Below are 13592 nucleotides of genomic sequence, written 5' to 3' on the forward strand. Positions count from 1 at the left end.
GAGAATAATGGAAGTGTGGTGAGAGATGAACACAAAAACATACTGAAAATGCATTAACCATACTAACCCTACATGCATATACACATACAATGATACTCATGAGACCAGACAGCATCTTAAGCATGAGATTCTGTTTGTCATCTTGTCCAAGTCACTAGTAAGATGAAAGTGATACATAGACTAGTGGACTGAATATTATAGGAGGACAGATGGTTGCATTATAGAGGAGAAAACAGAATGCTGATGAGAGGTCTTAAATGAGTGAGTTGAGTGAGCTGATTGTGAGTTTCTGGTGTGTGAAGAAGTTTTACCATGGCACACATTTAGTTACATGAGAACTAAAACTTATTATGTGCTAAGACAACAGGGTTATGCTGTATGTTGTGTGTATGGCCGATTGGATGAATGTTTGAGATTAAACTGGCTGTTTGATTTGTCTTTTGTTACGATTTATCCCCCTGGCATGAAGAACACGTGTCATGATTTAAACAAGGCCTATCTTTCCTTTATTTTCTTTGATTTCTTTTATTTCCTTTCTTTTATTTTGTTACTTTCATGGTGCACTGAAAGTTTTGTTTGATGATCTCTGTTGAGCAGATCTGCACGATTAGAATCGAAGCGTCGTCGAGAAAACTGTTGCAAAGTGAGCTTCCCCAAAATTAAAATGGGCTCTTATTTGGGACAATCAGGAAACAAATTCCTGTCCAAAAGGATTCAACGAGGAAATCCAGTCTAAATTATTTTTCTTTTTGAAATGACGTTGTTTTGCTGAGCGTGGAAACGAATGCGACGATAATTTCCACAATTAGCAAAAGAAGGAATCACTGAGTGAATGAGTAAGAATTTTAAAATAAATGGGGAACTGACTGACTGACTTAACACCATTGTGTGAAGTCAACCCCCACTTGACAAAGGTGTGGATGTATCTCTGTGTGTGTCTCTGTTACAGGAGCAGAAAGATGATAGCAACATCTGAGGTTGTGTGATGGTTTAACCTTTTAAATGCCATTTTTATGTTTGTGAATCTATCAGAGGTGTGTTATTCATGGGCTTGTGGTACTCACAGAAGTTACTGTGAGAAAGTGTGTACACACCTGCGCAGTGCTAACATTTGCATTTTTTCTTACAGCATTGCAGTTTTTCATGTGATTTGATGATGTGGTTTTTAGCAGAACAACTGGTGGATGTTTGTTTCTTTATTACAGGTTTTGTTTTCTTTAAGAGTGCATGTAGCATTCAGCAGAAGTGGACAAGTGACATGAGTAAAACAAATAAGAGATTACGATATTTGTGGAATAGTTTATTATGGGCTCATTTGCTGGCCACTTTTGGACCCATAATAATATATGCGTGGAGTGACTTTGCTTAAGAGAAGTCACCGATTACATTAATGTTAACTGAGCACATGGGATGATCCATGTTTGAGGCGAATTATGGTAACAATAGTGATTTAATGATTTGAGAAAACCTGCACATGACACTTGTCTTGCTGATGCTGAATGCTTGTTACCCTTGTGATATACTTGTTTATAAGTGTGAAGTTTGATTTTACTTCCAGATCTTGTTTTCCAGGCCATGATGGTGAGTATGCAGGCTCCTGGTGGAGCCAGTTTTTAAGACAGGGATCCAGGTTTGGTGAGTTGACGCATGAGAAGTGTCCATGCGTCAAGAGGTGGGGTCCAGAATTAATATTAAACAATGTTTTCTATTATTGTTGCAGTGATTTGTGTGATTAGCTGTTTATTTACAAGTATTAAACCTATGCAAGTGGTGCATCCATGTTCAGATGAGGCTTTGATGGCCTATAAGTGAAGTTCACTGATTACAATGTGGAATAACATTGAGATGTTAAATAATTTGGAATAAATTATGGGAAAACGTAGGAGATTAATGAGTTTAGAATAAACCTGCAATGATACTTGTCTCTGTGATGCTGAATACTTTATTACTCTTATGATCTACAGTTGGTTGCAAATGTGAAGTTGTTTAAATTTAAGACTTTGTCTTCTGTGATACAGGAGCTGGGAGTTAAACAAGCTGAACATTTAAGTGCTGATTAATGTTCTTACACAGGGTTACAGCTTGGAGTGAAGCTGCTCCAAGGGACAAACCCTGGAGATTGTTTTAGGGAGACTGTGCAACACTCTTGTACATGTCTCATTGGGGAGTTGACACATGGCGAAAGCCGTGTGGCGAGAGGAGTGTCATTTTTTCAATTTGTAGATGTCGTGAGGTGCCATGATGAGAAGGAGAGACTGAGAGGATCGTCCACAAGATGGAAGCTGAGGCCTGGAGGGAGTCTTCAGGAGGATCGGAGATCACCTTCAGCACAGAGAGCTGTGCTACTGGGCTTCCAAAGGATTGTCACAAGGAGACTTTCAGCGTTGGAAAATGGAACCTGAGGGAGCGTGCCAAGCTCCAAAAAGTGACAGCGCAGAGGAGGTCCAGCGATGGACTTGTGGTTCTGTGAACAGCACAAATGCCAGGTGACTGTAAAATAACTAACAGCACTTTTTCCACAAGTGAAGCCAGTAACTTACTATCCTAAAAGATTAGCTCTAGTTGCTCGTGCTTTACCTCCATGCGTGAGATCAGTATGTGCAGCAGCTTAAGCTGTACAATGTTTCAATAGTTTATTTCACCTTTTGCAATTGTTAGTTCCACACGAGGTAGATGTTTACTATTGCAGACTAAACTTACATTTCTGTCACCTACAAGACACTTGTCTTTAATGTTAATGTTACTCTCACAACCACACATATTACCATAAAGTGGTGCAGAATTCTGAATCTGTCAAACCCTTTTTGCCAACGGAGGAGGGCACTTCTCATGAGTGTAGAGAGCGCGAGGAGAAGACGTGTAAGCTGAGGGATGACTTAATAGATGTGCCACTCGTTGAGGGAAAGGTTTGGTTTGTTGATGATTTGAGTTTTACAACAGCAGAGGGACAGACTAGAACACGTTTTACTGTAGCTGACAGTGAGAGAGAGTTATCTATGTAGGACAACTCGCATGTTTCATATTTGCTTGAGCAGCAGAGATGCTAGCTTTAACGGAAGCGTGTAAAGCTGTAGAGAGACAATATACACTGATAGGTAGTATACATTTGCTACTGTACATTTCTTTGTAGTGCAGTGAGTGAGACGAGGTGTGACAACCTCTACAGGGAAACCTGCAGAACACACCAAACTCTTGCAAATTCTGCTGGATGCAGCGTTATTAACCAGTGGAATTGCCGTTTGTAAATGTGCAGCACACATGTGAGGGAAAGATCCGGTTGCATTAGGGAAATTTTTTGCAGATAAGATCGCAAAAGAGGCAGCTTTAGTTAAACATGGTGTTAACCTTTTATCAGTACAGCATTAGCAGACATGCAGGCCCACTCACCTACTGCAGGACAATAGTTGTGACTTACAGAGGGAGCAAGCTTGCAGGATGATTTTTTTATCTGTGTGATAAACCAGTACTGCCTAATAATTTGTATAAGACTGCTGCTATTTTGAGCCATTGGCTATGCCATGTCTCAAACAGGAGGGAGATGAGCAGTCGTTATACTCACTCTAGGATTATTAAATACTTTAAAAAAAAAACTTTTGCAGACAGTAAAGTTAAGATTTAGGAAGACAGGCAGGACATGGTTAGACTGTATAGAATAAGTACATGAGGATTACTCCAACAGAGAATGGTCTGACTCTTTGAGATTACACATGTTAGAGCATTTAGAGTTCCAGTCTTCTGTAGTGATGATAGAAAAGCAGAAGAGAGAGCATATTAGCAGATTAGATGCTTGAAAATGTTTAAAAGTAAAGTAGTCATGAGAACAAATGATCTGCCAGATGATTCTGTTTCTTCGCAGGAGCAGAGCCTGAAGTCTGGAGATTGGATGATGATAAGGCCATGGAGAGGAAGTGCTGGTCCAGTCCATGGTGGGAAGGTCCATATCGGATGCTGCTGACGACGACCACAGCAGTGAAGATTGCTGGAAGGAACACTTGGATACATCAAGCGCACTGCAAGAAGGTGACACACATCCAGGCCAGCTCGGAGTAAGTGGCAGGAAGACCGGGAACAAAGGGGGGGAAAGCCTCCAGGGCCCCTCGTCTCAATCCGGTGAAGAAACCAACTGAGCCACAGGTACTCATCAGAATGGCTGGGAATGTGCTGTGCATCTTCTTGTGCCTGTGGACCCTGAGTGGGATGACAGGAGCGCATTGGGACAGAGCAAATCACACCCAGTACCCGCATGGGTTTTCAACCAACTACTGGTGGCAGTTTAAGAACACAACCGGATAGCATCACTTGGAGCGAGACAGTTTGTTTGGTTGCTTTAGCAACACATCCAGGAACACTGCCAACTTTTCAACTTTCCAATTCCTCATAACCTGAATGGAAGGTTGATTCACCAGTAGCTGGGAAGGTGAACTGCTCTGGTGAGACAGACCTGCTCGTCTGACTCAAAGAATATGACTTGTTGCAGGACATTATACAGTTAAACGAACTGGAAACAGGCCAATTGCCTATGTGTACGAAGGACAATGGATTAGCCCAAGTTGGAGATTAACCATGGAACATGGTAACATCACTTATTCTTTTGTCTTCTGCAAGAAGGATGTAAACAGAGAAGCCTTTTGTCTACATTTACATCATGAACACTTGAGGTTTTGAGCCAAGAAGATCAAAACAGCTGGATCCAATTTCCTTTACAAAGCTTTTTCTGTGGTGACAACAGGACAGGAGAAGAGTTGTAAATGCAGATAATTCACAAGTTGACTCTAACCCCCACAGGATGCCTACAGTGAAAAGATTTGGGGGTTGATAGGAGTCAATAAATAAGGGTGTTGACTTGCTGCAGCTTTGAAGTTAGCTGAGAGCCACATGGACAAACAATAAAGTCAACTGATGCATTTAAATACCTATGTCTGTATACAGTTGGATTGTAGTGACATATGATTTTTGAGAATGATGATTCTTCTTGTTTGACCTTTGACATTCAGTTGTTTACTTGAAGAAATACATAATGAATTGCACGACAGGAGTAGATCCGCCACAAGACTGGATAGCTTGGTTACCGTCTGGTCCTTGGTGGCATCTTCTTTTGAAAATATTAATTCCTGTTTTTGAACTGTTGATACTGATTTGCTTATGTATAGGATGTAGTTTACTGTGCATGAATGAAATCTACACTGACACTGTCTAAACAAAGGGTGCATAAGTTGAAATTTAAGTATGCAATGACAAAAAGGAGGGAAATGTTAAGTCTAATTGTTGAATGTTGCCATTGTGTTTCTTAAATTTGTACAGTCTTAGTTTAAGCAGTAGGATCAAAGCCATTCCTTTGATCCTGACCACCTCTCCAGCCACTCTGTGCTGGGGGAGGTTTTATTGTAGATACATCCTAACTTGAAGATCTGTTTGATGTTTGGTAGAGCTTCCTACCCTTTGTATGGTTTCACTGTGTTATCTTTGGTAAACCATACATTGGGTGTGGGGGAAGACTACCCTCTTTATGACCAAGGATGTTGTTCCTGCTTTTAGGTTTTATGACCCTTTGATCAAACACACACACACACACACACACACACACACACACACACACACACATTCTCACATAACACCCACACACACACACTTACATACAGTGCCTTGTCTTTGTAACCAAAGGGGGTTGCAAGGGGAGGTGTTTTGTAAACTATTGTTTGAAGTTTGTCAATAAAAGGCGGCGAGAGGAGGCCACCAGCGTGGTCATTTCAACGTGCTGGTCACAGACGAGAGGCCTCCCTTGCGCAAGAAATCGATCGAACACTGTTGCCTTGCTTTTCTTTCATGGGAATAAGTCCTGGATACAGCGGGGTCTGAGTTTAGACCCAACAGCATTTGTTTGAGATACTTTGTATATAATTCTGTGTCAACATACAATGAAGCCACGCTGAATCTCAGTAAATGTGAAACAGTATGTTTGTTGTATGTTTGAACTTTTAACCTTTAAATGAGAGAAAACAGACTAAACCACTTCTGACCAATGTCCCAAGCATTAAATAAGGGCACCAAACTCAAGGAATTAACAAATGTTGTATCTAGACATAACAGACAACTTGAGTCACTTTGTTTGCAGCCTACTGCAAAAACACACTATTTATTCCCATTTCTTCTTACAGATATTAAATAGGGGTGCAACGATATTCGTATCGATATTGAACCGTTCGATACAGTGCTTTCGGTTCGGTATGCATATGTATCGAACAATACAACATTTGTAATTTCTTTTATCAATTTTCCTTCTGACGATGCTGTCTGTGTTGAGCGCTCAGTGAATCTGTGTTCGACTACTCCGCCTAGGCTGCACTGTCGAGCGCAGATCCACTGAGCGCTCAACACAGACAGCATAGTCAGAAGGAAGAGCGCAGGGCAAGCTAGCGAGACAGAAGTTAAGCTCTACTTGCAACAGGCAAATTGAACCTCATTCAGATCTGGCGTTTGGAATTATTTTGGTTTTCATGTGACGTATGACCCTGAAGGTAAGCGAGTCATGGACTAAAGTAAAACAGTATGTTGGATGTGCCATGCAATGCTCAATTACATTGGTGTGAACTAGTGTGTTAGCGCAGTTAGCTCGTTAACGTGTTGGCCGTCTAGCCCCATGCACGGAGTGATCGGCGGTAGCTCGTTAACGGAGATTTGCCGTGTTGTGGCGTTAAGGTCATTTCAACGAGATTAACCTGAAAGCACTAGTGGGAACACAACGAATATGACTGCACATTTACGCCGACATCATCCTAGTGCAAAGACAAGTGGAAGCAGACAAAAAAAAGCAAGCATGCTACTAACTTTAGCCGAGTCATTTAGACAGCTGTTAGCACATGATTCTCCTTATGCTGCTGAGAATATAGCCCAGAAGAAGCGGATAGTATAGCTTTTATTTTGGAAAGAGCCATTTCTCTGTAATAAACTCTCTTTTCCAAAGATGAGTGATTCCTCAATCAGATACAGGGCTTGCAATATCGCTAGCCCGACGTCCTGGAGCTAGCGATCTTTTCAGTCGGGCTACCAAAATCTATCTCTTCCCTGCCCGTCGGGCTATTGTAGGAAAAATATATGTCAATGCTTTTGCATTCTTTCAGAAATGTAGCTGGGTAATTATGTCATTGGCATCGGTGAGCCACTGTCAATATGTGACATATTGAAATCGCGTTTGAATTTGCGCTTGTTTTTTTGCTTTCACTTTGCAATCGTGTGAACTGTGTATAGAGAGCGACAGCACTGATCTGTGAGTGATGATAATTTGTGCACCAATTCCTCTGACATCGTCTTATTAATTGTTAGCTTACTATGCAAACATGACAAGTGAAATCTCCCGCAGCAAGCTTAAACATGTGAGAGGTTGATCGCGCAGAGAATCGCTGAGCTTATGTGAGTGAGTGTGTAAAAGCATTTCAGTTCTGCTGAGCCAAATAAGACAGGTTAGGGTGAAGAAGTGACAGCCAAAGAAAAGCTTACCACAAAACGGAGAAGTTATGACAAATCAGACTATGAGGCAAAAAGAAAGTGCAGCTTTATGGTTTCATGGACAAAAGAATTTCTGTGGCTGCGATATGAGCTAAATAACCAGGGCTGCACATAAGTGGTCCGCAGGTGCGCATTCGCTGTCAAAATAAAAAACACGCACAAGGGTTAGGGTTAAATTTAAAAACTGTACTTTTGAGTTAAAATATATATTTATAATTTTAATAAATGACAAATTAAAAATGCATGAACATTTTTTTTGTATCGAAAAAATATCGAACCGTGACACCAAAGTATCGAACCGAACCGAACCGTGAATTTTGTGTATCGTTGCACCCCTAGTATTAAATGGTATTTTGGGGTAATTCCCAAAGAGCTCTTACCTGAAATGTCTTGGCAGGAGGTGCAGTGTATCCTTAAAAATTTGAGGAAACTTGACAAGTGAAGGGGAACAAATTTGATTTTTCAATTATTTATTTATTTTTTGTTCAACTCATCCTCAGTATTTATGGAGGAGGTCAGGAAAGAGGTATAACAGTTAGTATCTATAGCCATGTGCAGAACACTCTGTCATGGTTTGGGGCTGCATTACAGCCAGTGGTGTTGGATATGTGGTGAAAATTGATGGAACATATTTTAATCCACCGTGCAATACCATCTGAAAAGTGTCTGATTGGCAGTGGGTTCATTTATCACAAACACACTGCCAATGCAGTAAAAGCGTACCTGGGTAGGAAAACACACGGATAAATTCGCCTACCTAGACCTCGGACCTCAACATTATTGAAGTAGCGTGGGATCATGTTGACAGAGAACAGAAGAAAAGGCAGAAACAATCAAAGAAGAGTTTTGAATGTCCTTCAAGAATCCTGGTGAATTATTCCTGAACACTACATAAAGACATGACAAGAACGCTGCCTAAGAGAGTTCAGACTGAATAAACGGTAGTCTAATACTGACCAAATATTGACTTTCGAGCTTCTTAGAATTGTACAAACTATTTTTGCCTTATATTCTGTATTTCCATATATATATATATAAGTATGTTTGTATATCACACTTTCCTGGCAAAATATGAAGAAATGAGGGTTTATGGGATTGCACTAAGTGATCCCATAACAGTTGAAAAGCTATTCCATGTTTTTAAGGGCCAGGATAAACGTTTTGGATGAGCATTTTTACAGAGGGGGAAAACAGATGTCTGGTTTTGGTTGAATATGGGATGTCCCTCCCCCCTGACTCTATGCCAAGCTTCTCTTACCCCTCCCCTACACTCCTGGCTTGACACATACCATTTGAGAACTCCTAATATAGACCCAGCTGCTTTGTAGAAAAGGCTAACAAACGGTCTCAGTTTCCTGCTTTGAAAACCACTTTTTCATGGACACAAGACAGAGTCATGGAGCCTCGTTCACAGGTGAAATGTATATGATTGGGGGTGTCTGGGAGGTTGATAATATTTTTGAAACCAAGGAAATGAGTAGCCATGGGGATTTTGTTGACAGTGATATATGTTATAGGTGTCATTCCCAGAAAAGAAGCAGGAAATACAGAGTCAAGGTACAATGCCTGGCAGTTGTCTGGGTTTGGATCTGTGCATGGAAATGTGCATATGTGTATTTGCATTTGTTGGCTTTGTGCTGTTAGCACTTTCCTTAATTTTGTAGCTGTGTGTGTGCACGCATGAATATGTCCTCGTCTATAACTGCTGAACCCTGTTCAAACAGTGTGTTGTGACCAGCTGGTGTATTTTCTCCTAGAGGCTGATTCCACAGTCTACATGAAATTCATGAAAAGTCACCGCTGTTATGATGCCATTCCAACCAGCTGTAAACTGGTCATATTTGATACCACACTACAAGTGAGCCTGAAGCTTTTCCATGAGCTGTTGCACATCTAGACTTTCATATTGAATTGTCACAGAGTAGTGTTATTTACCTGTAAAACATCACTGACTGAAAAATCTTTAACCCCAAAAGGTGAAAAAAGCCTTTTATGCACTGGTGGCAAATGGCTTGAGGGCTGCACCACTATGGGACAGCAAGCTGCAGAGATTTGTGGGTAAGATGACGGATTAATGGGACAGATATGGTAGACTGGGCTCACTCACTGGTAATAATGGGAATGTGAATCCTCCTCTGCCACAGGTATGCTGACTATTACAGATTTCATCAACATCCTTCACTGCTATTACAAGTCCCCCATGGTGAGCACTAAATTCCCACAGTTTGAAGCCACTCAGGTTGGACGCCCCTACTGTAGAGTTAAACAAAGGACTCGGGGGCTACAGTCAGCCCAGGAAAAACTCCAATCTGGCCCACTGGACGTTTTAGAAACATGTGAAAGAGGGCATACATTTCTGACTTTTAACTTTCGTAAATTTTACAACTTGTCCTACGGATAAAGACCTCCCGCACAGCCATTCATACTATACCCATGTGACAGATAAACTATTAAATGACAGAAAAGTTCCTATTTTCTTGCTAGCAACTATAAAAATGCCTGTCGTCTTTGTTTTTTTAAGGTTCAGATGTATGAGCTTGAGAGCCACAAGATAGAAACATGGAGAGGTGATTCCCTTCGAAGTAAATATGCAAGCAGGAATGAATGGCATCATCTGTGCCCAGAGGTCTATGAAATTCATCTGAGCCGTTTCTCTCCTCTTCTGTTTAGATGTTTATTTGCAGTATTCCAATAACTTCCTCATTAGTATCTCTCCAGAGGCCAGGTGAGTGGACACAACACTCTGAGGCACCTCTGTTTCAAATTCCAGTTGGCAGGCATTCCTCTTCTTATCTCTTCTCCATCCAGCCTCTTCGAAGCCATCTATTCCTTACTCAGATACAAAATCCACAGGCTGCCCGTAATCAATCCAGAGTCTGGGAATGTCCTGCACATTCTGACCCACAAAAGAATCCTCAAGTTCCTCCATATATTTGTGAGCAAAAGCTTTAGTTATGATGTTTTTTGTAGCCTTGAGTACCATGATACTTTGTTTTTCAAATATGGGTGTTTGGATTTTTTTAGGGGAAAAAACCTCCCAAGCCTGCATTCACAAAGAGGCCGATCCAGGAACTTGGGATAGGAACTTTCAGGAACATCGCCACTGTCCAGCAAACTGCATCGCTTTATGATGCCCTCTCTATATTTGTGGAGAGGCGGGTGTCTGCGCTGCCAGTGGTGGATGAACAAGGTACATTATACTCAGCTGTCGCTGTCACCATGTATATATTCTACAAAACCACAAGAGTAGCTCTGCACGATTCACTGGTCACAATAATGCTTATCTGCCTTATATTGAGATGGTGCCGTTGTCATTACCACTGCTGCCTCACAGCCAGAAGGTCTTAGGTTTGAAGTGAGCAGTCAGCCAGAGGCATTTCTGTTTGGAGTTTGCATGCTTTCCCTGTGCTTCCCACAATCCAAAGATAGATTGATGCTTCTGATTGCCTGCCCCTTGTAAACAATAGCTTGAACAGCAGATGGGTAAGTCCTGAGGGACATCCACTGTATATGATGTCATACCGTGAAGAAAAACCTACTGGAAAGAATAATTTACGCCAGTCTGAAGCCTGAGCTTTTGGCTCACAGTGATCACTTGTATATACACTTATCAAGGCTGACTGTGTGTTGGACCCAAATGAAGGACTTGGAAACTACGTTTACTCTAAGAAACAGCTTTACTGCAGAACTTAAACTGAGTACAAAATAATCCTGATCAAAACCAACCACTACAAACCTTCAAGGAAGTGTGCAAGGGAGGACACAATGACCAGCAGGAAACCGAGGACTTAAATACTCACCAGGTAATTAGGAAGATGGGGAAACACCAGGGAAGACAGCCGCAACAAATCAGGATAACAAAGCAGGGGAATTAAAACAATATGAAGCACACAAAACACTATCAAAATAAACGCGGGCACACACAGAGAGACCCATAGGAACTTGACAAAGAGACAGAAGATAAACAAACATGGAGATAAGGTAGAAGGAACAAAATGGAAATACAAAAGAGGAAATCAGAAAGCCAGGGAGACGGAACACAGAGTGACAAGGCAGACCCAGGGACATGCCGGAGGAACAGGAAGGGAGCACAAAGCACGATAACAAAACATTGCGTAACCTAGAAGAACAAGAAGATAAACAGAGACTAAACAGATGGTATAATAATTTCCAAAGGAAAATATTGACTATACCAATATCCAAAACAGCTCGATTAAAACATAAGTGATCCTCACCAAGAACACAAAGCCCTGGATCCAAGACCCAGGGACCATGACACCCCCCTCATTTGACACTTTGGCCATGCTTTAATGTGTATCCACCACTGAAACGGTGTACACATGACAGAAAAAAACTATAACAATAAAGACTGTTAGACTTGTAACCCGGTTATTACATTGTCAAACTATTTGTTTTCCCAGGCAAAGTGGTGGCACTCTACTCAAGATTTGATGTCATTGTAAGTACAAATCTAACGTGACTATATTTATCACTCCACTTATTTTCCTTAAATATCAAAGCACTGTTCACACACACACTTTCCCAGATACCGTTTTTGATCCATTGCAGAACCTAGCAGCCCAGAAGACCTACAACAATCTGGACATGACGATGCAGGAGGCTGTTGAAAAGCGGATATGTTGCGTTGAGGGAGTTATTAAGTGCTATCCATATGAAACCTTGGAAACCATTATAGACCGTATAGTTAAAGCTGAGGTAGACTTTTTTCAGCCTCTTTAAGATTTATCGTGAAATTATGAGGTCAAAGGATAATAAAAGAAAAGTCCTTTGTGCTTATCCCAGGTCCATCGGCTGGTCCTGGTGGACAGGGCTGATGTGGTGAAAGGCATCATCTCTCTGTCTGACCTGCTGCAGGCAATGGTCTTAACCCCTGCAGGTATTGATGCCCTCTTGTCCTAGCACCAGGGGAAAGAGGGCCCCCCTCCCCTCCTTTAGCACCTGTGTAGGCTTGAGTCTTGGCAGTGCACCCAGGCAGGTTGGCTCATGACCCTCTTTTGTGTTTGTGCTGTTTGACTGATGCTTTGTTTCATTTTCTACATACTCCCAAGATCAATTCTAAGTAGTGTGATTACAAATGTTCTTTTTTGTTTTACAGAAATTGGCATGTGACTGAAATGAGCCCTCATACCAGGAAGAAATAATCCCCAACTCTACTGCTGTTTATATGCTTTCTGGACCCTAATGCCTCAATGCATCTGCACAGCTCCACAACACAAAGCAGCATTTGATCAGTAAATGTTTACTGATTTTGATAACATTTCTCAATTAAATTTGTATTTAAGCTTGTTGTGTTGTCTTTTCAGTGCCTCGCCTCTAAAAAAAAACCTCAAGTATTTGGCCTTCAATTTATCTCACAGATTTTCAGTGGCAAGTCACTCCAGTTTTTGATACTTGAAAAAGCTCTGATAACTTTGTATCTCCATCTCCTGCTTTGTGAGCATCAAAAGCTCTTTTTCCTCAAGTCTAATTTCCTTTGGGTTTTTTCTTAATGAAATTTTAAATCTGTTTAATCTTTATAAGCGTTGCTATTTAAAAAAGAATTCTGTCATGTGCAAATACAAATAATCTGTTTTCTAAAAACAACTAATATGAAACGAAAATAAGCACGTGCGTGAGGAAATCTTGATTAAAAAAAAAAACGTTAAATTTAATCGTTTAAAATTGTATAAAATGTTGCATAACAATCAGTATCTCTAACCACGGGGTGGTACTCTTTGGCTTTCTTTAACCCCGTCTTCTCTACACAGTAAACAAGGAAACACGTGACTCTATTTTTTCTGTTGACGGGCCGTATGATCCGTCCGCCCATCTGTGTACCCGTCTTTGCGACGGACTGGGATCGGAAGAGGAGTTACCTTCAAAATAAAATACACTCGCAGGTCACAGTCTGCACCCACACACACACACATACACAAAACATAATCAAGTGTTTGTGCAATTGTTATAGGAAATGGAAATGCATCTGTATAACTTCAGGTATAAGTTGGCGTTTATTTATGTATTTTTTTAATTTATTTTTGCAGTTTTGCATTTTTCTATTCCGTTTAGTTAAATTTAGCTATCAGAGT

The 13592-nt window shown here is 41.0% G+C and overlaps 1 protein-coding gene across 3 annotated transcripts; it reads left to right on the forward strand.

Annotated features, from left to right (window-relative positions):
• The first annotated feature begins 8759 nt into the window (after window positions 1-8759).
• prkag3a (protein kinase, AMP-activated, gamma 3a non-catalytic subunit) lies at window positions 8760-13038 on the forward strand. Of its 3 annotated transcripts, none has more exons than XM_086283248.1 (13): window positions 8760-8917; window positions 9021-9060; window positions 9261-9361; window positions 9480-9561; window positions 9648-9706; window positions 10025-10085; window positions 10174-10228; window positions 10312-10438; window positions 10528-10693; window positions 11925-11962; window positions 12073-12219; window positions 12307-12499; window positions 12620-13038. In XM_086283248.1, the coding sequence occupies exons 1-12, from the start codon at window positions 8900-8902 to the stop codon at window positions 12421-12423; spliced, it is 1011 nt and encodes a 336-aa protein (XP_086139374.1). In that variant the 5' UTR covers window positions 8760-8899; the 3' UTR covers window positions 12424-12499; window positions 12620-13038. The 3 variants fall into 3 exon arrangements, with proteins under 3 accessions (XP_086139374.1, XP_086139375.1, XP_086139373.1); XM_086283249.1 differs by having other exon boundaries at window positions 10025-10070; window positions 12307-12495; window positions 12620-13036; XM_086283247.1 differs by having other exon boundaries at window positions 8761-8917; window positions 12307-12495; window positions 12620-13035.
• The last annotated feature ends 554 nt before the right edge of the window (window positions 13039-13592 follow it).

The sequence above is a fragment of the Aulonocara sp. 'chitande type north' Nkhata Bay genome, linkage group LG23 (assembly GCF_057382095.1).
Source record: "Aulonocara sp. 'chitande type north' Nkhata Bay isolate Kocher_YH1m ecotype deep benthic linkage group LG23, A_spYH_male_GT1.1, whole genome shotgun sequence".
NCBI classification, from domain to species: Eukaryota; Metazoa; Chordata; class Actinopteri; order Cichliformes; family Cichlidae; genus Aulonocara; species Aulonocara sp. 'chitande type north' Nkhata Bay.